Source organism: Phocoena phocoena, chromosome 14 (genome assembly GCF_963924675.1).
Source record: "Phocoena phocoena chromosome 14, mPhoPho1.1, whole genome shotgun sequence".
In the NCBI taxonomy this organism is placed as follows: Eukaryota; Metazoa; Chordata; class Mammalia; order Artiodactyla; family Phocoenidae; genus Phocoena; species Phocoena phocoena.
The window spans coordinates 75,172,429-75,193,279 of record NC_089232.1 but is presented as its reverse complement, the minus strand read 5'-3'; the positions used below and the strand labels follow the sequence as shown (position 1 = coordinate 75,193,279).

The 20,851-nt window shown below is 37.9% G+C and overlaps 1 protein-coding gene and 1 pseudogene across 2 annotated transcripts in view; both read right to left on the bottom strand.

Annotated features, from left to right (window-relative positions):
• The window catches only part of WDR35 (WD repeat domain 35), a 60,395-nt gene extending 41,950 nt beyond the window's left edge, over positions 1-18,445 (bottom strand). For both annotated transcript variants that reach the window (XM_065890986.1, XM_065890987.1), the window contains exons 1-8: positions 18,422-18,445; positions 17,396-17,513; positions 10,203-10,274; positions 9,069-9,161; positions 7,387-7,515; positions 3,975-4,108; positions 2,929-3,094; positions 2,663-2,808 (exon numbers count right to left, since the gene is read on the bottom strand). In XM_065890986.1, coding sequence (XP_065747058.1) covers positions 2,663-2,808; positions 2,929-3,094; positions 3,975-4,108; positions 7,387-7,515; positions 9,069-9,161; positions 10,203-10,274; positions 17,396-17,513; positions 18,422-18,445 — 882 coding nt within the window. The remainder of the gene's footprint in view (positions 1-2,662; positions 2,809-2,928; positions 3,095-3,974; positions 4,109-7,386; positions 7,516-9,068; positions 9,162-10,202; positions 10,275-17,395; positions 17,514-18,421) is intronic.
• LOC136134103 (E3 ubiquitin-protein ligase RNFT1-like) lies at positions 12,227-17,375 on the bottom strand (annotated as a pseudogene).
• Positions 18,446-20,851: the final 2,406 nt, after the last annotated feature.

The following is a 20,851-nucleotide window of genomic DNA, read 5'->3' as shown; positions in this document are numbered from 1 at the left end:
CAGCCTCCTAACAGCAATTTTTACCTTTTGTCTCTTTTCTCATTCCTGCCCTTCCAATTCAATCTCCACTCTACTGCCATGATTATCATTCTAGAAGACATATCTAATCATGTCCTACTCTGCTTTTAAAAAATGTTTAATAATTTTTAAAAATCAATAGCTCCCCACCAGTACATTCTCTAGAATAGTATACAGTGACTTTCCCCACCTGCCCAAAACTCTGTGGTTCAACACCTTACGAGTTAGCTGTAATTACTGTGTTCTCCTCATGAGGGAATTACTGTGCCTCCATTCCTTTGGCCCATATAATATCTCTTCTGCCTGAAATCCTTCTTTCCTTTTCCCCAAGACTCCCTCATCCTACTACTCCTTGTCCTGCAGGAGTACTCCTATTCATCCGTCAAGAAACAACTTAAATATTACTTCCTGCCTTCTTCCCTTCCTCTACGGTTCCAGAGAATTTAGACAATGAGCTACTTGAGAGCACTAACTTTATCATATTCACATTTATTACCCTATCCCTTAATAGATTCCTTGGTAAACAAGTACTCAAAAGAATATCAAGTAAATAAATGTATCATGCCTTCAAGTGAACTTCTTCATATACTAACAGTTATATTTAATGGCTAAATTAGCAAATGAATACAAAGACTTTTTTAATGTGGACAAAGAAAGAAAACATTTTTCATCTATGTTTATTTGACAAAACAGTATAATCCCAAGAATTTTAATAAATTATACTGGTATCCCTCGTTCTTAAGCAGATATGCTCTAAAATCAAATTTAATATATTAAACTCCACTTTGCCAGGGAAACCAATGGGGAAAAAAAAAGTTGTAACCTAGGAGGGTCCACTCTATCTGTCCTGCTGCCTGTACGAAACCAGAAGGAAAAAGCAGGGTCTCACAACATCACTCTTGGTACTGACAATCCATACTAGGAGGAGAACGAGGCCATCTTCTAACTCTGAGAAACACGCCAGGCGGTGGCAGCAGCGGGGAAAGAACACTGTAGACATGTCCCCAGAGTTAACTCCTTTGATTTTTACAACAGTGCCATGAGATGTTACCTTTATTTCAGGAAATACGTTAACCGAGTCTCAGAGGTTAAATAACTTCTCTAAGTGAAACCACACTGTAGAAACGGAATTCAAAGCCAAAGCCAGGTCAACCAGACTACAAACCCCATGCTCTGTCATCCCCTCCCATGGCTAAGCCCACACTGAGAAAACTAGAAGAGCCCAGCCCTCAGAACCAAAAGTAAATTCTTCCCTGAGGTTTTCCTTAAGTTTCAATCTTTAGTTAATTTCTTCCCAAGTTCTTTCTAATAACATAGATCCAAAAATAAATACCCCATATATTCACTCATTCAAAAAATACTATGACTAAATACCCCGAGGACCTATGCTAGATACCTTTAATTACAACTATACCAAAACCACTTACAGTTTTCAATTTAACACATAACAGTTGATTTGCAAGATAAAGCAAACAGGCCTTTGAATGCATGTTTTTATACTTGGAGAAGACTGAACTAACAAAAATAAGCTGATAAGATAATATAATGATAAATAAGCCAATGGCAACAAACAAAAATAACGAATAAAGAACACGAATTTAAAAGAAAGCTATAAACATTGAGATAACTAGAATTCAGGTTTTTAATTATTTAGGAATCTTGAGAACTATACTTTTGTTTTTTCTTAGCTTTTACATCTACCAGAAATATTATTAGTTGACAAAGTACAGAGACTACGTACTCTCCAGAGCACATTCTGCTCGGTAACTTTCAGCATCAGCTGACACCATTACTTACCCTAACAGAATTTATTAAAATATATTCAAAAGTATTAACATAGTGAAACTGGTATAGGCTTTTGTGTAGCCAAAAATAAATATTATTGAAGTCTAAGGTGAATTTATAAAAACCAACAGGATATTCAAAAGAGACTGAATATAGTCTAAAGTAAGAAAATAAAATAGGTAAAAATTATTAAGCTTAGTTACTAATAAGTTCTCATTTTCTAAATTTCTAAAATGCACAACATGTTAATTCTCCTATTTTATATTTTCCACTGCTGCTTCAAGAAAATTCTCTTCAAAAATTAAATTTATTAATAATACTATTGAGAAGGATACCATGTTATTTATGAAAAAATGTTTATATTTTAATGTAGCATCACCTAAGATTAATTATAAAGAGATTTTCTTAAAATAATCTATTATTCCACAACAAATTGAAACAACTAGAAGTTTGGGAAAAGGATAGACAGCACATTTAATTTATCATATTAAAACCCCCCCAGATTAATCTGAAACAGCTAAATTACACTAAAAACAACTCAAAAATCAGCTGTAAAGAGATGCATATTCAGATCACAGAGAAAATACTCTCAGTAACTACTCCCTAATGATTTCTTATATGAAACATCTGGTTTTCTAAATGTAAAGATTATAAAATAAATTCCACGATAAAATGAAGGCTTATAATATAAGGATATTATTCAAAGACATACACCTGATAGTTCATCATTTTCACTTAAAATGTCCATTTTTAAAAATGTGACAAGTTTATACCCCCTTCCTCCATCCTTCTTTCCCCTACCTTATTCACTGCATATTTAAATGGAACGAAAGAAAGACAAAACCTTTAATACATTTACCTCACCAAATGGAGTGTAAAACTGCACAGTGTTTACATCTTTGTCCTGGGTGATGGCCTTCTGGGAGCCTGCCACAGCTAACACGCTGCCAGTGTGGTTCCACTGGATACCTACTACATACATGCCACTATCAATTAAAACAGGATCTAGTCAACAAAAAAAAAGTAACTGTGGTAAAATATTTAGTCTAGAGAACTTTATAAGCTTAAGAATAATTTTAAAATATTTTTTTAATTCTCCACATTAAAAAAAGAAAAGTTACATACTTTGGTCATTCTCATGTCTCATTATTTGGCATCTGCCATTGTCAAAACAAATCGCAAGGCAGGGGCAGTGTGGCTCCACATAGCCTTCTGTGCCATGGTACCAGTGAATTCCAGCGATACTGACTGCTCCAGTGACATTCACCAAACAATTCAGTTTCATTTTCATCTAAATAAAATCAGTTAGTTAGTATTGTATATTTTAAAACAGGGATTAGTATGAATAGAGTATTATGGAAAGACACTGAAAATGGGATTTAAAAATCTGGTTTTGAATACAAGCTCCATCACTTACTGCTTTACCCAACCATGGACAAATCACTTCACCTGAGTTTCAGTTTTCCCCATTTGTAAAATGAGGATTTCAAAAAAGCTCATAGAGTTTTTATGAGACTCAAATGATCAAAGGTATACAAAATTACTCTGAAAATAGCAAAGTGCATGTAAAAGTTGGTTACTATCACTTCCACCAACGAGTGGGTTCATGTGACGTCTTAACCCTCACTAAAAATAAAACTGGCCCATAAGTAAGATCAGAGATCTATCATAGCTAGATCTCACAAAGCTAGAGTTTTTCTTGAGATTCTGCTACCTAAGCCTATTCTATTTTGCCTTCTTTCCAGGACGTGATTTTTGTCCCTTACTGTTTAAATCTTCCATCCTTTTTATAATCTAGTACCTTGCTACAAAAATATCTTTGGTATCTCATGTCACCTTTGGCTTCAGGTATTTGAACACACAAAGATCAAACTGCACATCATCCTACCCATCATCCCTCAGCTTCAATACACTGAAGCCTTGTATTGAAAAGCCTTGTCCTTCCCAGCTACCAGGAAATCAGAACTAAGAGCATTAATTTACCTTGAAGCAACCCAGAAGGTTTTTTTTAATAAAATGAATTTTTAGACAACTGGAAAAAAAACCCTGAATTGAAGACTTTCTTGATTACGCAAACTATCATAATAAATGAATGTGTATACATATATGAATGATATGTAAAATAATCATACAAAGTTGTGTAAATAAAAGTAAGGAATATATGTACTTACTATAAAATTCCCTTGATTATCATAAATGTGTATTTCTCCATTTGCCATTCCAAAAAGTAAGATTTTACTATCTGCGGACCATGCTACATGACATAACTGTATACCCTTCAGGTCTTTTCCCCAAATGCGATTCCCTAAAACAAACATAAAACATAATTATTTCCTTAAAAGTTCAGGGTCATGATTCTCTAACAACTGTTCTAGAAATCTCCGTTTCCCTAAAGAGCTCTCACATTCTTCACAGTATTCATGCATTTGTTCAATTTATTCAGTCATTAAACATTTACTGAGCACCTACTATGTGCCAAACACACACTAAGCATTTGAAATAGCAGCTGTTTCCAACTTTCTCCCTTCTCTTCTAAATTCTCACTCAGGACCTCACTCCCAAATAGCAGATGAATTCATCTTTTACTTTGGAAAGAAAATTAAAGCTTTCAGAAAAGAAATCCCCCATTCCCACTTTCTAACATTCAGAACATAACTGATCCCACACTTATCCTTTCTGCTTTGCCCCCTAATACAAAGGAAGAGGTATGTCCCCAACCAGACACCAATCTAAAGCTAATCCCTCTACCTATTCTCTGATCTAATCCCTTCAGAGCTTTGTAAAGATCTCCCTCTACTGATTATTCACATTTTCTCTCTCTCTCTGTATTTTTTTGGTTTTGGTTTTGGTTTTTTTTGGCCCCTCAGCGCGGCTTGTGGGATTTTAGTTCCCCGACCAGGGATTGAATCCAGGCCTGGCAGTGAAAGCACCCGGTCCTAACCACTGGACCGCCAGGGAATTCCCCTTCTCTTTCTCTTTAAACTCCTCTCCAGGCCCTTTCTTATAAGCATTTAAACATACTCAGATCTATTCCTCTTCAAAACTACCACCTCAGATAAAAACAAACAAACAAAAACCTCTTCCTTCAACCTTAAGTTCCCTTCTAACTACCGCCCTATTTCTACCATTCCTTTCCCAGCCAAACTTCTTGAAAGAGTTATCCACACTGTAATCTTTGCTCCCTCACCTCGCACTCAACCCTCAACCCAACACAGTCTGGCTTCTGCCCCATAACTCCACTGTGGGGAAAGTGAAACTGCCCTCGTGGAGATCACTGATGGCCTCTTGATAAATCCAACGGATGCTCTTTTCTTTCCTTTTTTTTTAAGTACTTAAATTATTCTATTTCATGTTTTTACTTTTTTTATTGGAGTCTAATTGCTTTACAATGTTGTGTTAGTTTCTGCTGTAGAACAAAGTAAATCAGCTATATGTGTACATATATCCCCTCTCTCTTGAGCCTCCCTCCCACCCCCCTCCCTGTCTTTTTGTTTTGACCACCTCTTCCTTCCTTCTTGGTTTCTATGACATCTCCAAGACTTCTACTTTTCAGTATCCTTTATGGAATTCTCTTCTCCTATCCATCCATTAAATGTGCTAGTTCTCACTCTACAGATGGCCCCTGGGCTTTTCATCTATTCCAATGGTTTAAATTACCATCCCTATGCTGGTGATTCCCAAAATTATGCCTTCAATCCAGATATTTCTAAGCTGCAGGCGTATATAACTAACTGTGGTCTAGACATATGTACTTGGATGTCCTATGGGATGAAAAACTCAACATGTTGAAAACTGAAATCTCCCCTCAAAACCAGTCTTTTCCCACATCCCTTATTTCAATGATAGGTACCACCATCCATCCAGTGGCAAAGCTAAGAACCTGGATATCACTCTAGACACTTCCATCCTCTCATCCCCAACCCAATCAATAACAAGGTCCTATCTGTTCTACTATCTAAGTATCTCTAGAATATGTCTACTTACTTTCATCTTCTTTGTCATCACCCTGGTTCAGGTTACCATCCACTACGATCTATCACCTGAATTACCATAGTAATTTCCTAACTGGTACACCTGCCCCCATCTTTCTTCCCTTTCTCCTTTCTTCATATTGCAAACATAGAGATGTTCCTAAAGAACAAATCTGACCACATTGCTCCCACTCTTAAAACCTTTCATTGGACAAAAAACAAAACAAAACAAAAACAAAATCTTTCATTGGCTTCCCAATGCTCTTAGAGTTAAGTCCAAACTCCTTGTATAACTTATAATCTGCATGATCTGCCTTCTGCTAATCTTTCTAATTTCATCACATACAGCTCTTCTTCCTTTAGCATTATACCATACTGATTCTCAAAATTGTTTCAATATCCCAAAACATGGCTAAGTTCAACTCCTCTGGACCTCGTCAAATGCTATCTCTTAGGCCTAGGACATTCTACACGCCAACCTTCTTTGTGGCTAATGCCTCAGCACAGCTATCATTTCCTTTAGGATGCCTTCCCTGGTCCCTCTATGTCTAGGTTACATAATTCTTCTACATGTTGCTGTCTTTTCCCTGTCTTAGTACCTATCACAACGCATTGTAATTGCTTGGTTACTTATCCATCTCTCCTGATCTAGATCTGGAATATTTTTTTTTGTTGTATCTAGTGCCTAAAACTACAGCTGTCACTTTGCAGACTCTCAGAAACAGAATTTTTTCATACCCAAAAAAATTTTTTAATAAATTACTTCTTTAATAGAGAGAACTTCACACTAAAACAAAGGTACAGACTCTCAGAAGGCCCAGTGTTATCTACGAACTAGAATTTTAAAGACATAGGTTTGAAGGCTACAAAACACAACAAACAATGACATGCTCAGTTCTATTAAAAAAAGACTAGATCATTTCACAATATGAAATGAAATAATATTTCATTTCACAATAAAAATACTGAATCATTATGTTGTACACCTGAAACTAATGTTATATGTCAATTTTATCTCAACTTTTAAAAAGTGATAGATCTCTATATACTTTTTTTTTTTTTTTTTTGCTGTACACGGGCCTCTCACTGTTGTGGCCTCTCCCGTTGTGGAGCACAGGCTCTGGACGTGCAGGCTCAGTGGCCATGGCTCACGGGCCCAGCCGGTCCGTGGCATGTGGGATCTTCCCAGACCGGGACACGAACCCGTGTCCCGAACCCGTGTCCCCTGCATCGGCAGGCGGACTCTCAACCACTGCGCCACAAGGGAAGCCCTCTATATACTTTTTGAAACTAAAATCTACATATTTACAATACAGTCTAACAAGTGTAAAGATAAATCATATAATTAGGTAGACATATTTAAAATAACTCTGAGAAATTAATTCATTTTTTTCCAGTCCTACTGTAGAAAAAAATTTTTTAACAGATTTTTTACTTGAATATACTTAAAAATAAGTAATTCTTAAATGTCATCAAATTGTACAGTAACTATTTTCTCATTGATGTTTATTTTTCTGTCAGAATGCTAACATATGATAATTAATTTAAACCTCTAAAGATTAAAAATGTCAGCTAAATCTTGATCTTAGCTCTGGGTGCAAAAATGCATTACCATCCACTGAACCAACTATCACAGCCCCATCCTCGTATACAATGCAGATCTTCTGTCCATCAGCATTCCAGCTCATGCTTCGAACCACTGATTTATTTCTATTGTTGATCATCTCCTCATACCAAGAGCCTGTTTTCACAAAGAAAAACAAATGACAAGTCAAAACTTTCACATCTAATAAATGGTACTTCAGAGTTGAAACATTCCATAAAATACACTGTGGGATAAATAACTGCAAAGCTTTCTACAACCTGAGACATTAAACTATGAAATCTTCAAATCCAACAGAACAAGATGAAAAAATAACTTAGGCCTTGACTAATAATTGCTTCAAAGATTATCACAGAAAACACAATAAATGCCCATCTTTTTTTTCCTCTCTCTCTCTTTCTTGCTTTTTTTTCTTCCATTTTTTCTGTCAATTAAAAAACAAAACTTCATTTGCTTCTGAAGGCTGAAACAATTGATTTTTCTCAAAGTCTGACTTTTCCCACTTGAGTACACCTCAGATAATAACCAAGGAAAGAAGAAAATAACCACAATTACTTCATAAGTATGCACAAACTCTCCAATGATTAATTATAGGCATATTAAATATAAGCATATGATGTAAAAGCTCTAAGACTGCTTGAAAAAAATTTTCAACAGTTCATATCACATTAGTGATATCACATCACTAATGCTGAGTGACAAAAACGTTCTTGTACATGGGGTTGGAGTGAGATGTGACTTGTCTCAAGGTGTAACCAAATGTGAGGCAAATCACAGGGCTATTCTGTTCTCTTTTTGTTTTTTAAAAGGCTTTACTACATTCTGGTACAGGGAATTCTGGCCTGAAGCCAAGCAAGTAATCATGTAACATGGAATAACTAGTCAGAGCAGGGTATTATCCATCAAGACTGAGGCTCAGAGAAGACCTACTTTGGCAAAAGACAAAGTTTAATCTCCTATATTTTCACATTCTACTCACTACACACATATACACAGACATAAACTTTAAAAATAAATAAATGAGTTTGTGTACTACAGCATGTTTTAATTAAGAATTTTTAAAAGGTATACACCGTAAATGTTTTTAAAACAAAACACATAAACTAAGGTACACTGTTCTTTTAAAGATGATGGCTACAGGCCCCAAGAGAACATGTTTTATGAGTTATTTTTCTGGTAATGGTGATGCACCTAAATTAATCCCTCTCTTATTCTCTCTTGTGGGCAAAAGACACAAATTGTGAGCCAGTAGTCAGAGCTGAGATAAAATCTATATCCAAGAAGGAAAAGGAAGTTAACTGACTCATTAAAGGAAATTAATTATTGCCTTTGACATCTTCATAAATGTGTTTTTATCTGCTGAACTAACTCCAGCCACTGACCACAGAGAAACTAATCTTACTGGAAACCTGAAAAAAAGAGCTATGTCAAGGAGAAACGATTCTGCCAGGAGCCTAAGTTCAGTTTGAAGATAACCAACAGTCACATAATTCACTTTCTGAACGCAAGGTCACAGTTCAAAAGAAGTAAGGTTAAAGGGAGAAGTAGGAAGCCATAAACCCAGAAATATCACCCCTGTGAACTCCTACTGCCAGTTAAAAAGGGTCTATTTCAAAGATGTTATTTCCCCATTCAAATACTGTAATCCAGACTCCAATTTGGGAAAGATTAAATCAGCTCTCCTAAGATACCTTTATATAACATCCAAACAATGATAAGACCATTTTGATCACTGGTAGTCAACTTCTGATATTGTTCATTCCATGTTACAACTTGAACAGAACCTAAAAAATTATAAGACAGTTTAGAAACTAAAAAAGAGCTACAATTAATTTCAAATTTATATTTTTATAATAAACACTAAGAGCATGTTAAAATCAATACTGCTCCTGGGCAAAAAACAGCAATTAAGAGTCTTTAATATTACTCCGAAATGTTCATAGGATGCAGTTACTATTATCACTCATTTCTACAATAGTGCATAATACTAATTTTCATGTTTATTCCTATTTCGTGCCAGCTACGGTACCAATTACCATCAGCTGCAAGAGCTGATGACCGAAACAAACCTAAGTAAGATTTACCCAATTTGCCTGACTCCCCAAGATTATTATGCCCAAAGGACATCATACTAAGTACTTGTTTTTTGGGGGAGGCGGTATTTGTTTGTCATTAATATGTCCCCTAATCTCTCCCCCTGCACCACACCTTGTTTTCCATTCTAGTAGTAACACACTCTTGAGCAGCTCTTAAACCTCTGGGTTATAGGTACAAATGGTTTTATTTTAGTTTTTTTAATCCTTAAATACTTTATTGTATATTTCCTAAGAACAAGGACATTCTCTTTCAAAACTATTTTACAAATTAGAAATTTTAACACTGATACATTATTATCTCCAACCCACAGTCCACATTTAAGTTTTATCAATTGTCCAAATAATGTCCTTTATAGATACTTGTTTTTCTCATTTCAAGATCCAGTCTAGGATCATCTAGTACATTCAGTTGTCAGGTCTCTTTAGTCTACTTTTATCTGGGACTATAAAACAGACTCTAAAAAAGGATTATATCCTATCCATAGACAGATAACAGTATTTTTAATATTTAAAATTACAGCTACTTTTTTTCATAACTATTGAAGACGTTACTTAATCATGTGAAAGTTGTTGAATGATTCTAGGCTGTGTTCATTATGGCTAAATAAAAATGATTACTTTAAATATTACCATCATTTAAAATGATGACATTTTTGCATTAAGTAGATGGCTTCTAAATACCTAAAGATAATACTATTCAAATATGATTTAAAAATGTACATGACTCACCACTATGACCTTCAAGAGTCTGATTCATAGAAAGGTTACTAGGGGCTGCAAGACCCCTCAATTTTGCATCATCTAGAACAAAAACAAAAACAAAAATACTATGGAAAATATATAAAAGTGACAGATTATAAGATTTTGATATTTCTTGCTTTTTTTGAAAGGAGTTCCTATTCCTGGACAATATTAGAAAGTTTTTTTTTTTTTTTTTTTTCCGGTACGCGGGCCTCTCACTGCTGTGGCCTCTCTCGTTGTGGAGCACAGGCTCCAGATGCGCAGGCTCAGCCAGGGCTCACGGGCCCAACCGCTCCGCGGTATGTGGGATCTTCCCGGACCGGGGCACGAACCCGTGTCCCCGGCATCGGCAGGCGGACTCTCAACCACTGCACCACCAGAGAAGCCCCTAGAAAGATTTTTTTAAAGCATGCTTTATCCTGATCTGTTTTTCTTAACATGGACAATAACACCTACCCCCTTGCAAAGATGTTATTCTGGCAAAATAAAGCAAAATGTATAAAAGAACACTGTTTATTCAGTATACTGAATATATTAGTAAATATTATTGCTACTTATTCCTTGCCAAAAGATAACAAATAGAAGTATTTATGACATATAGATTGAGAATTCTAAAGCATAAGAGGGATCAAAAAGCAAAGACTTTGGGGCTTCCCTGGTGGCGCAGTGGTTGAGAGTCCAACTGCCGATACAGGGGATACGGGTTCGTGCACCGGTCCGGGAAGATCCCTCATGTCGCGGAGTGGCTGGGCCCGTGAGCCATGGCCACTGAGCCTGTGCGTCCGGAGCCTGGAAACTAGTTTTTACTAGATTTTGCAGAATCTTATATTCATTCATTCATTCAACAAATATTTATTGAATGTCTACACTCTTCTATGCACTGTGGAAGACTCTGAAAATAAATGATGAACAAAAGCTCTCTGCCCTCAGAGAGCTTTTAGTCTACTAAGGGGACAGATATTAAATACACACACACCCACAAAAATATACATGCATATATATAAAAGTATAAACTGGGGAAGTAAAGGCATAATAGGAGACAGTAACAGAAGGGGATTAATTTAGACTGAAGGGAGAACCAGGGAAGGATTTCTGAAGAAACGATATCTAAACTGAGACTGAAGGAGAAACTGGGAAAAGCCAAGCCAGGTAGTGGGGAAAGTATTCCAGGCTAGGAAGGCCCCTGGGTAGAAGTATAGAGCCTTTGGCAAACTGAAAGAAGGCCTATGTGGTTGAATTACTGGAGAATGGCATAGGATAAGGCAGAAGTGATAGGCACAGAAAAAATTATAAAGTCTTTGCAGGAAGTGATAAAAATTTTAGATTTTATCCAAAGTGCAATGTAAGCCTTTAGAGACTGTTTTTTATTTGAAGTGACTTATTCTCCTTGATTACTAATCATACTATAGAGAAGAATACAATAATATAAAATGTCATCTCAGTAAATGAATCTTCACTTAGAAAATCTGATTGTTACATGTAAAATATAACATTTAAAACATTCATTTAAAAATACAAATTTATGAAAATCTTAAGAATTTGTGAGAGTGGGAATTATAAAAGTTGATGCTGAAGAAAATTCTCCTTTCAGATAACATGTATCTTTAAAAATTATGAAAAATATTCTTTATTCTGAAAACAATCTCAGGGAAAGAAAAATACCTGAGTTCCTCTAAAACCATTAGTTCTAATTATCCAGTTACTGTCTTGGTAACATTAACAATAATACACATATATAACGTCACAATCATCTGTCAAACAATTAGGATAGAATAAATGTTGTTGACATACATTTTAGGTTGAACATTATTTTTTTAACAGAGGGTTCTTTCACTCATTGACTCTTTTAAAGATTGTACTACACACTTAAGCCTTATTCTACTCTTCTAAAAAAAATTTGATACAAACATTCTTCTTAACTTATAGCACTGAAAATCCATTCTAATGCCTATAGTCATAGTCACTGTAACCAAGTAAAATTAGTGATATATGATTCCAAGGGTTTGCAGGACCTAACATATTTGAAAGTGTGAGGAAGTAGTTCCATCTTTCCATTTGTTTATATGGTCTGAATTCACAATTCTGCATAGCGGGTATGTCTTCTCTTTGTTAAACCACAAAGTACAGGACTCTTGACAAAATATATTCTGACAGATGACAATAAGTTTTTGAAATTCTACTTGACATGGTGAACAAACAGCATCCACATCTGAACACTGTCTTTTGCTGGCAGCAACTCCAGAACTTGATCGTGCAGAAAATGTCTGCAAAACCTACCTGAAAATTCTGATGTCCAAAAAAAAAAAGTCAGAAGTTTTCAGTGAGGTGGAGTAAAGCCACCAAGATCCCAAGACTCCACTGAGTTACATTAAACTCCCCATGGCCAATAAACAAACCAAACTGGCATGGTATGTGCTTCTAAAAGCACATACCAATAACCCTTGGAATTAAAAGGCATGATGAAAGGAGGCACCAAAAAAAGAAGGCATTTGAAACCCATGAAGAGGGATTTCGGAATGAAATCAGTAATTCCAACCATCCAAAGTATCCCCCAGAAGCTCAAAAAGTCCAAAGGATTTAAAAAGATTAAACTGGGGGCTTCCCTGGTGGCGCAGTGATTGAGAGTCCGCCTGCCGATGCAGGGGACATGGGTTTGTGCCCCGGTCCGGGAAGATCCCACGTGCCGCGAAGTGGCTGGGTCCGTGAGCCATGGCCGCTGGGCCTGCGCGTCCAGAGCCTGTGCTCCGCAACAGGAGAGGCCACAGCAGTGAGAGGCCCGCGTACCGCAAAAAAAAAAAAAAAAAAAAAAAGATTAAACTGTCATAAAGTGACTGAGAATGAGAGATACAACAAAGGAGAACAGAAGACCCTGCTCAGAACACCAGTAACCAAGCACACTAAATCTCTGAGCAGCTTTATCTTAGGAAAACCCGGCTGACGTTCATAAATATCTGTTTTTACATTTTGCATTCATAAAACTTGTTAGCTTTTATTTGCATCCATAAAAGTTGTTAGCAACCCAATTCCAAAAGAAATTCCTGTTATGTGCTGCATAGTAAGTTTTACAAGCAGGATCAAAATATATGGAAGACATTTTGGTAACACTTGAAGAGAGGGTGGGGTTCTGAGAAGGAGCTGCTATGGGTTCTCCAGACTCCCTGGCAGGATCACCTGACTGCCTTGCTTCTCTGCGTGATGGGCTACAAGTGACTATGTGCACATCCATGGGTACAGCTATGGACACCTGACCTGGTATTTCTGGAGCTTGGATTTTCAGCACATTCTTTAGGTACGCAGTTGGTGTGGATTATGGACATCTCTAGAACAAAGGCAAGAAGCTTCGCGCGTCCGTCTCGCTACATGGGCACGTCAGAAGGCCGAGGCACTCCCGCTGCCTGCAGTTCCTGAAGGACTATGCAGGTGGCTACAGTTGGCTTGCATGGTCTTGGAACACTTTTTCTCTGACCCGAATGTTTGCTTTAGGGTGATACGTCTTCTAATGAAGACGAGTAGACTGCACCCTCTGCGGCAGTGGCAGGAAGAGCAAGAGATGCCTAGTCGGGGCCATTGCCCTCAAACCCCACCACAAGCAACTCTGGCCCAAGATGGCAGCCCTTTAGATACTTTTAGCAGGGAAATAACATGATCTGGTTCCTTTTTTTTTTTTTAAGATCACAACAGCTGGAGTGTGAAGAGTAGACTAGAAAAGAGGCAAGAAACAATGCAGGGAGGGAAGCTGATCCTCACAACAGTCTAGGTGAGAGCTGATAGTGGCTGGGACTAGAGAGGTAGCACGGGACAAAGGAAAAGGATGGATTCAGATACTCTTTGGAGATAGAAGCATAGGGTTGTTGATGAAGGTGATGTTAAGTGGGAAGAAGGGGGCTTCTAGCTTGAGCAAATGGGTGAAATTTAAGATATTTACTGAAATGGAGAGAAATGAAAGAAGATATATGGGAGGTCAAGAGTTCAGTTTTAAACAAAGTAAGTATGAGATGCCTGTGAAAGATTCTTGTGGAGATGTCCAAGTCTGAAAAATCAGAACTGGGCTACAGATATATATTTAGGAATCGTCACCCCATAGATGGCATTTAAAGCTAAGGGAATGAAAGAACAAGTCTAAAGAGAAAGTAAAACGAAGACAGCCCAGAACCAAGTTCTCAGGAATTCGTACAGTTAGAGGAGAATCTAGTAAAGAGACTGAGAACTTACCAGAAAGGAAAGGAGGGGAAAGCCATATGTATAAATATAACAATAATTTAAAACATTTCTATTCTCCTTTTGTCTTGAAAAATAATGGTTCAAGACAGAAGGAAAGGTCAAATGCTGATAAGAACCCAAAAAAGCCGTCCATGAGATTTGGAAAATGAAAGTCACTGGTGAGGGAGAAAAAAGAGGGAGAGAGCAGACTAATACTCCAAGAATAGAGAGAGGATAAAAAAGTGATGAGGTCCCTGAGAAGGTGAGAGGAGGTGGGCTCCAGCAAAACCTGTGGAAGTTGGCCTGTGAGAGAAGAAGGATACTGCCTCCCCATCTTAACCTGATGTAAGAAGCTGGGGCAAACGCTGATTCTAGTTCCTTTCCTTCTAAGGCAAGGGAGTGAAAACTGGGAATGCCACCACAGGGGATGCAAAGTAGTGCTTCAAATGTACTCAGCATATGCAGTATCTGGTGATTGTTACTGGAGGGATCTGTTGCATCACAACTATTATTATGAAATACAATAGACTGACCTTTTAAGAATCATCCAACAATATTTCTCATGTTTATCTCTTTCAACATGACTTACACTCATTAAGTTCCAAAACAAATAATTTACTCCATATTCCAAGGCTCTCAAGAAACTATTTTCCATCTCGCTCACTAATTTCAAAGAATATTCTAACCACACTTCATCAAAAATGCAGAACAGGGACTTCCCTGGTGGCGCGGTGGATAAGACTATGTGTTCCCAGTGCATGGGGCCAGGGTTCGATCCCTGGTCAGGGAACTAGATCCCACATGCATGCCGCAACAAAGAGTTCGCGTGCCACAACTAAGGAGCCCGCGTGCTGCAACTAAGGACCCGGCGAGCCACAACTAAGGAGCCTGTGAGCCACAACTAAGAAGCCCGCCTGCTGCGACTAAGACCTGGTGCAACCAAATAAATAAATAAATAAAATACCAATTTAAAAAGCACATATATATATTTTTTAAGTGCAGAACAGGAAATGAAGTAATTTTTTTCTTGAAAAGCCTTCAATATTAAACATAATGCATTTCTTAACGTAACTAAAACTTCCCACATATTTTAAGGCAAAAAATATGTATATGTACATATACTTACATATATTTGAGAAATATAACAGAGACAAAAATTTTCTTTCAACACAGTTAAGAAAACTAAAGTGTTGAGAGATTAAATTACTAAACATCAGAAGCCAAACTCTGATTGGTACATAAGTATCTACCTTCCAAATTTGCCTTTTATTTCATAAAGTTAATCTAGCACATCAAAACAATTATTCTCTCTTTGCTTAGGCTGCCATGAGCCCTCCACATAGTGGGTAAAAATGAGGCTTTGAAAGTGAAACAAACTAAGTTTTGATGGAAGAAATGTTCACATATTGAGGTATGGCGAAGTCATTCTGGCTTACATATTATTTAGCTTAAACTTTATGCTAATTAGAACAGTCTGTTTTTTAGCCTATCACACATATCTTCTATATGTGCTTTAGCCATTAAAGAAAAGTGTGCATCGTCCAGAAGTAAAGAATGTCCATTCTGGAGACAGAGATCAATGTCTCCCTTCCTGGGACCTCAATGCTTGTACTCCTTCGATGATAAGGCTCCCTTCCCAGGTGCCAAAGCCATACTGACTTGCTGTGTAGGAAGCAAATATATTCCTTGAAGGAGTGTACCCCTGTCATGTTTGATGTTCTTTGCTCTGACAAGAGATAAAACCATGCTGAAAACCATCTTCTTCGGAATAGTTCCTCAGAGATGTCTGAGAGGCTGCCTCCCCAGCTATAGTCCTCAGTTTGGCTCAAATAAAATTCTTTTCTATTCCTATTACTTCAAATCTTAGCTGTGTCACTTATTTCCTGTGTGATCTTGGACAAGTTATTAACTGATCAGCACCTAGTTTTCTCATCTGGAATACCTACCTCTCAAGATTATTGTGAAGTCAAATTAGATAGTGAAGGTTAAACACCCCAGACATAGAAAGTGCTCAATAAATATTTATAACTACCACTTCAAAGCTGTAGAGCAGTGTTACTCAAAGTGCGGTCTGAGATTCAGCAACACCAGCACCACTAGAAATGCAAATTCTCAGACCAAATTCCAGATCTACTCTGGGGCTTGGGTCCAGAAATCTGTTTCAACAAACTCTTCAGATGATTCTTATGCCTGATAAAGCTTGAGAAGCAATGCTGTAAGGAATCCAAAATGTAATTTAGTTCAACCCTTCATTTTACAAAAGACTGAACTTAAAACCCAGATGTACTCAGCAACTTGCTGAAAGACACTCAGGAGTCTTATGGCAGAGCTGAGGTTCCAACTCCAATCTCCTTATCTAAATCTCCAATTTAGACTGGAAATTGTCTAGCTCTCCGACCTAGAGCAATATTAGATAATAAAAAAATGTGAAACTGTTTGCTATGATTCCAGAGAACTAGAAAAAGAGAAATCAAGCTGTAAAACACAAGAGACTTATTACTAAAAATGGTTTTTTTAATCCCATTTTCTGTTCTTGGGAACTAGGTGCATAATTATTAACACATCTGAAAAGTGGAAAGGACAACATAGGCCTGTAAATAGTCTACCAAAACGTGAGATTTTTGTGACCTTACTGAAATGCTGATTCACATCATTTTTATTTTATTTTATTTATTTTAGACTCCTATTTATATAGCACAACCAATACACATAGCATAAAACAACATAATGACTTAGTTTTCATTCTTCATTCATTTTCATTTGCCATCAATAATTTCAGCAAAAGCCATCTGATGTTTACATTCAATATTTTCTGAACTTTGTTACAAAAATACTCTAGAAGAACACCCCAAAATGTTTGGGGTTTTGTTCTTTTTCCTTTTGAAAGAATTAGAATTGCATACTGACAAATACCATGGGCAAATCTCTCTGACCAAATGATTTTCCATCAAGTTCAAACATTTGGGCTTGCATTCATTTACCTGTCTGTGTCTCTAATTTCAAAACCTTCAGTAATCCATCTTCACCACCACATGCTATGAATCCTTGGTCCTTGTTCCAAGATATACATTTCAGCTTCACATTATTGGGAATGGCAATCTGAAAAGCAACCACACCCACTCTCACAGCTTTTCACCAAGGGGTTGGGAATGAGTCTACAGGACACGAAGCCTGAAGAAGAAAAACGGCCAGCCTTGCAGAAATGTGAGCCGTTATGAAAATGAGCATAGTCCCCTGAACTGCCCTGGGCCCATTTGGGAAAGAAAGGACTGCCCACAAAGAGAAGGGCAGTGACTGCAAAGGAACCCAATGGGGAGTGACCTGATGGATTTTTAAAAGGGGGGAGGGGGACTTCCCTGGTGATCCAGTGGTTAAGACTCCCCACTCCCAATTCAGGGGGCCTGAGTTCAATCCCTGGACAAGGAACTAGATCCCACATGCCACACTAAAGATCCTGCATGCCGCAACCAAAAGATCCCACAGGCATCAATGAAGATCCCGCGTGCTGCAACTGAGACCCTGTGCAGCCAAATAAATAAATAAATATTTTTTAAAAAAATAAATAAAAGGGGGTAGGGATAACGGAAGTATAAATCTATTATCATCAATTCATATTCCCTTTCCGCATACACTTTGGCTACCTTTTTATTACTTTTCTCCTGCCCAGAGGCCTGTGATGATCCAAAGAGTTTAAATCACCTGGATAAGCAACAGGTGAAGGAGGAAAGATAGGGAAACACGAAGTGATCAGCCCTGCAGGCCCCCCAAAAGGACCTAACCAGGGGCAGGAATGGGAAAGAATCATGCGAGAGGGCTGCTGTCTCCGCCAAGGATTATTTGGGTCTTGGAGACCATCAGACGGAGGTTCGAGGCTGGACCATGCAGGAAGGTGGGCGGAGGGACGTCGAAGCCGGGATCACCACTCATGGCCCTTCCGGCAGGATGCGGGAATCGCCCGCAGGTCGAGAGACCAGAGGAGGAGCGAGGGCGAACCCCGGGAAACTCACTTTCTTGCTCAAGTAAAAGAACATTCTGGGAACCCCGAGAGGACGACGACAGCAGATAAAGCCCGACACAGGAAACTTCTTCTAAGCCGCCAATCGCTAGTACCCGCGGCTCTTGGAAGCTCCGGTCGCCCTGGCAACCGCCGCCGCTGGGTCGCATCCGGGGCGCCGAGGGACACTTCCGGCGTCGTCCTCGTCTCGCCGGGCGTCGTACGCCTGCGCGGACGTCGCGGGGCCGGTAGACCCGCTGTCGCGGTTAGGACCTGGTCGCTCTGCTTCTGGGCTTTTCTGCCCAGCGCCCTGGCTCGTAGCCTCAGCTGCCCTCCGACTGGGCGGGCTTCGAGGACCGGCCACACCTCGGATGGTCGCGGCGGAACTCGACTGAGGTGTCAGTACCAAGTCAGTAAGGGCGCCCATTAAAATGAGGTCGTAAAGATGAGGTGTTCTGTAAGCCCCGAAGTCCCAATATTGTGAAAGGAAAAAGTTATTTACTGTATTTGGTAGACTGGCGCCGTTGGCCAAATGAAGGTACAAACGTGCATTTTCAGAGCGTGCAAACCTTCCTTTGTGCCTTTGGGGATGGGAGAGCCCCCTGGAGCAATTTGGGGGTAGGAGATTTTGTTAATTCTGTTTGTTTTAGTACTTTTTAACAACTTGTTTAAGCTGTTACTGCAGCCCAAGGGTCCTTATAAAAAGAATAAGTGTGTACACTTGAAACTAACACAACATTGTAAATTACATACACTTCAATTTTTTTTTAATTTTTAAAAAGAAAAAAATATGTGTGAGCTGTGGGCTGTTACAGAATATAATTGCCATTGGGGCATAGCCTCCCATTTTTAAGTACTTGAGGTGTTTAGTATTTTCTTGCCTGTGGTCCACTGTATTCTTTTTCTACCTTATTTCTTTCTTCAATTCTCCTTGTCCTTTCTGAATGCTTGGAGAGTTACACACCACCACAATTTTAGACATAGCGCAGAAACTCCTATGAAATTATTCAGTCTCATCTGTTTTTTTAATTTGTCTCTGGTTTTACCTTTTACCATATTTGCGGCTACGCCTGTTGATTTGTATAATCTAGTGTGTACTTTATGCAACGGTAGCTAATTTCCCCACCTAATTTCCCCAGCTAATTTCCCCATCTCAGGCAAATAACGTTCAAATCCTTTGACCCAAGTCTCTTGCCTCACCCAGCGTACGTGAAAACTGACAATGGTACTAGCCTTTCCTATTAAATCTAAACCCAAGCTAAAATCAGATCTTCCTTCGGTCTTAAAATGTTTTTACTTTGGTGCCCCCACTTTAAGCAAGCCAGTATGCTTTTTTTAATCCCACTATTCCTGTGTGCTTCCAAGGTCATTTTATATATCCTATGACGTTCCTGCTTCCTTGGCCAATTGCGCCTAGCCAAACGCACACATCAGGTCTCCCTGAGAAATCCTTCCCAAACTTAAGCCCGATCCCATTCAGATAATTTGTTTGTTTTCAAATGAATGTGTATCTTTTTCAGCACCAACTACATCCCTAAGATATGTTTGTTGGCACCGGATCACGGGCTCCCTATACTGGACTCAAGAAAAAAATCAATTATCTAAGCCAGGGGATTCCAGTCAACTGGTTAAGCTTAAGACATGATTAGTTCAAGCTATTGATGGTCACACTCTTGAAAATTTGTCTCTCTTTAAATACCTTTCCCTAGTTCTTGCACATGAGCTCTCATTCCTCCTATAACACCATTTCTTTGTGATATATTAATATAACTGATTTGTGCTCAAGTAAGTTTGGAAAATAATACTTGCTCTATGTCAGGTGCTTTCAAAAATGTTGAGCAATAACAATAAAGGTTTCATATAATATTTACTGCCTTTGATGTGTTCATTTTTCATGTCTTCCCTTTACAGTTTATATTTTAGATTTTTTACTGTTTCTGGGTTTGCACCTGTAGGTTATATTTTCTTTTCAAGTGCATATATTAATGTACCCTCATCATTATTTTATCTGAATTTATGTAATTTTGTTTTATTCCCTCTCCCACAACAATCTTGATTAAAGCCTTTCTGTTTAACCTGAGCTTAAATTTTTAATTTTAAGAGCATGAGATTAAATTATAGGAGGAGTCACAGTGTTGTGTCCTTTGACAAGAAACTGTTTCATTCAAAATAATTGTAATTCAGCTTAATTTAAGAAAATATGTTAATAGGCAAAGTTGATATAAGAGTTACCCAAAAAAAGCATGACAATAATATATAAAGATATTGACATTTTTATTATACTAAACACAACATAAACCAAGAAAAGAATGAGTAGTATACAATTTAAAGAACTATTTTTTTCTAAAAGTTATAAGCATAAAAGCGGAAAAAAAATTTATCAAATATGTAAGTGAAAAAAAAGAGTTAGGCTTATCATTAACATTTTAAAAGACATTAGGTT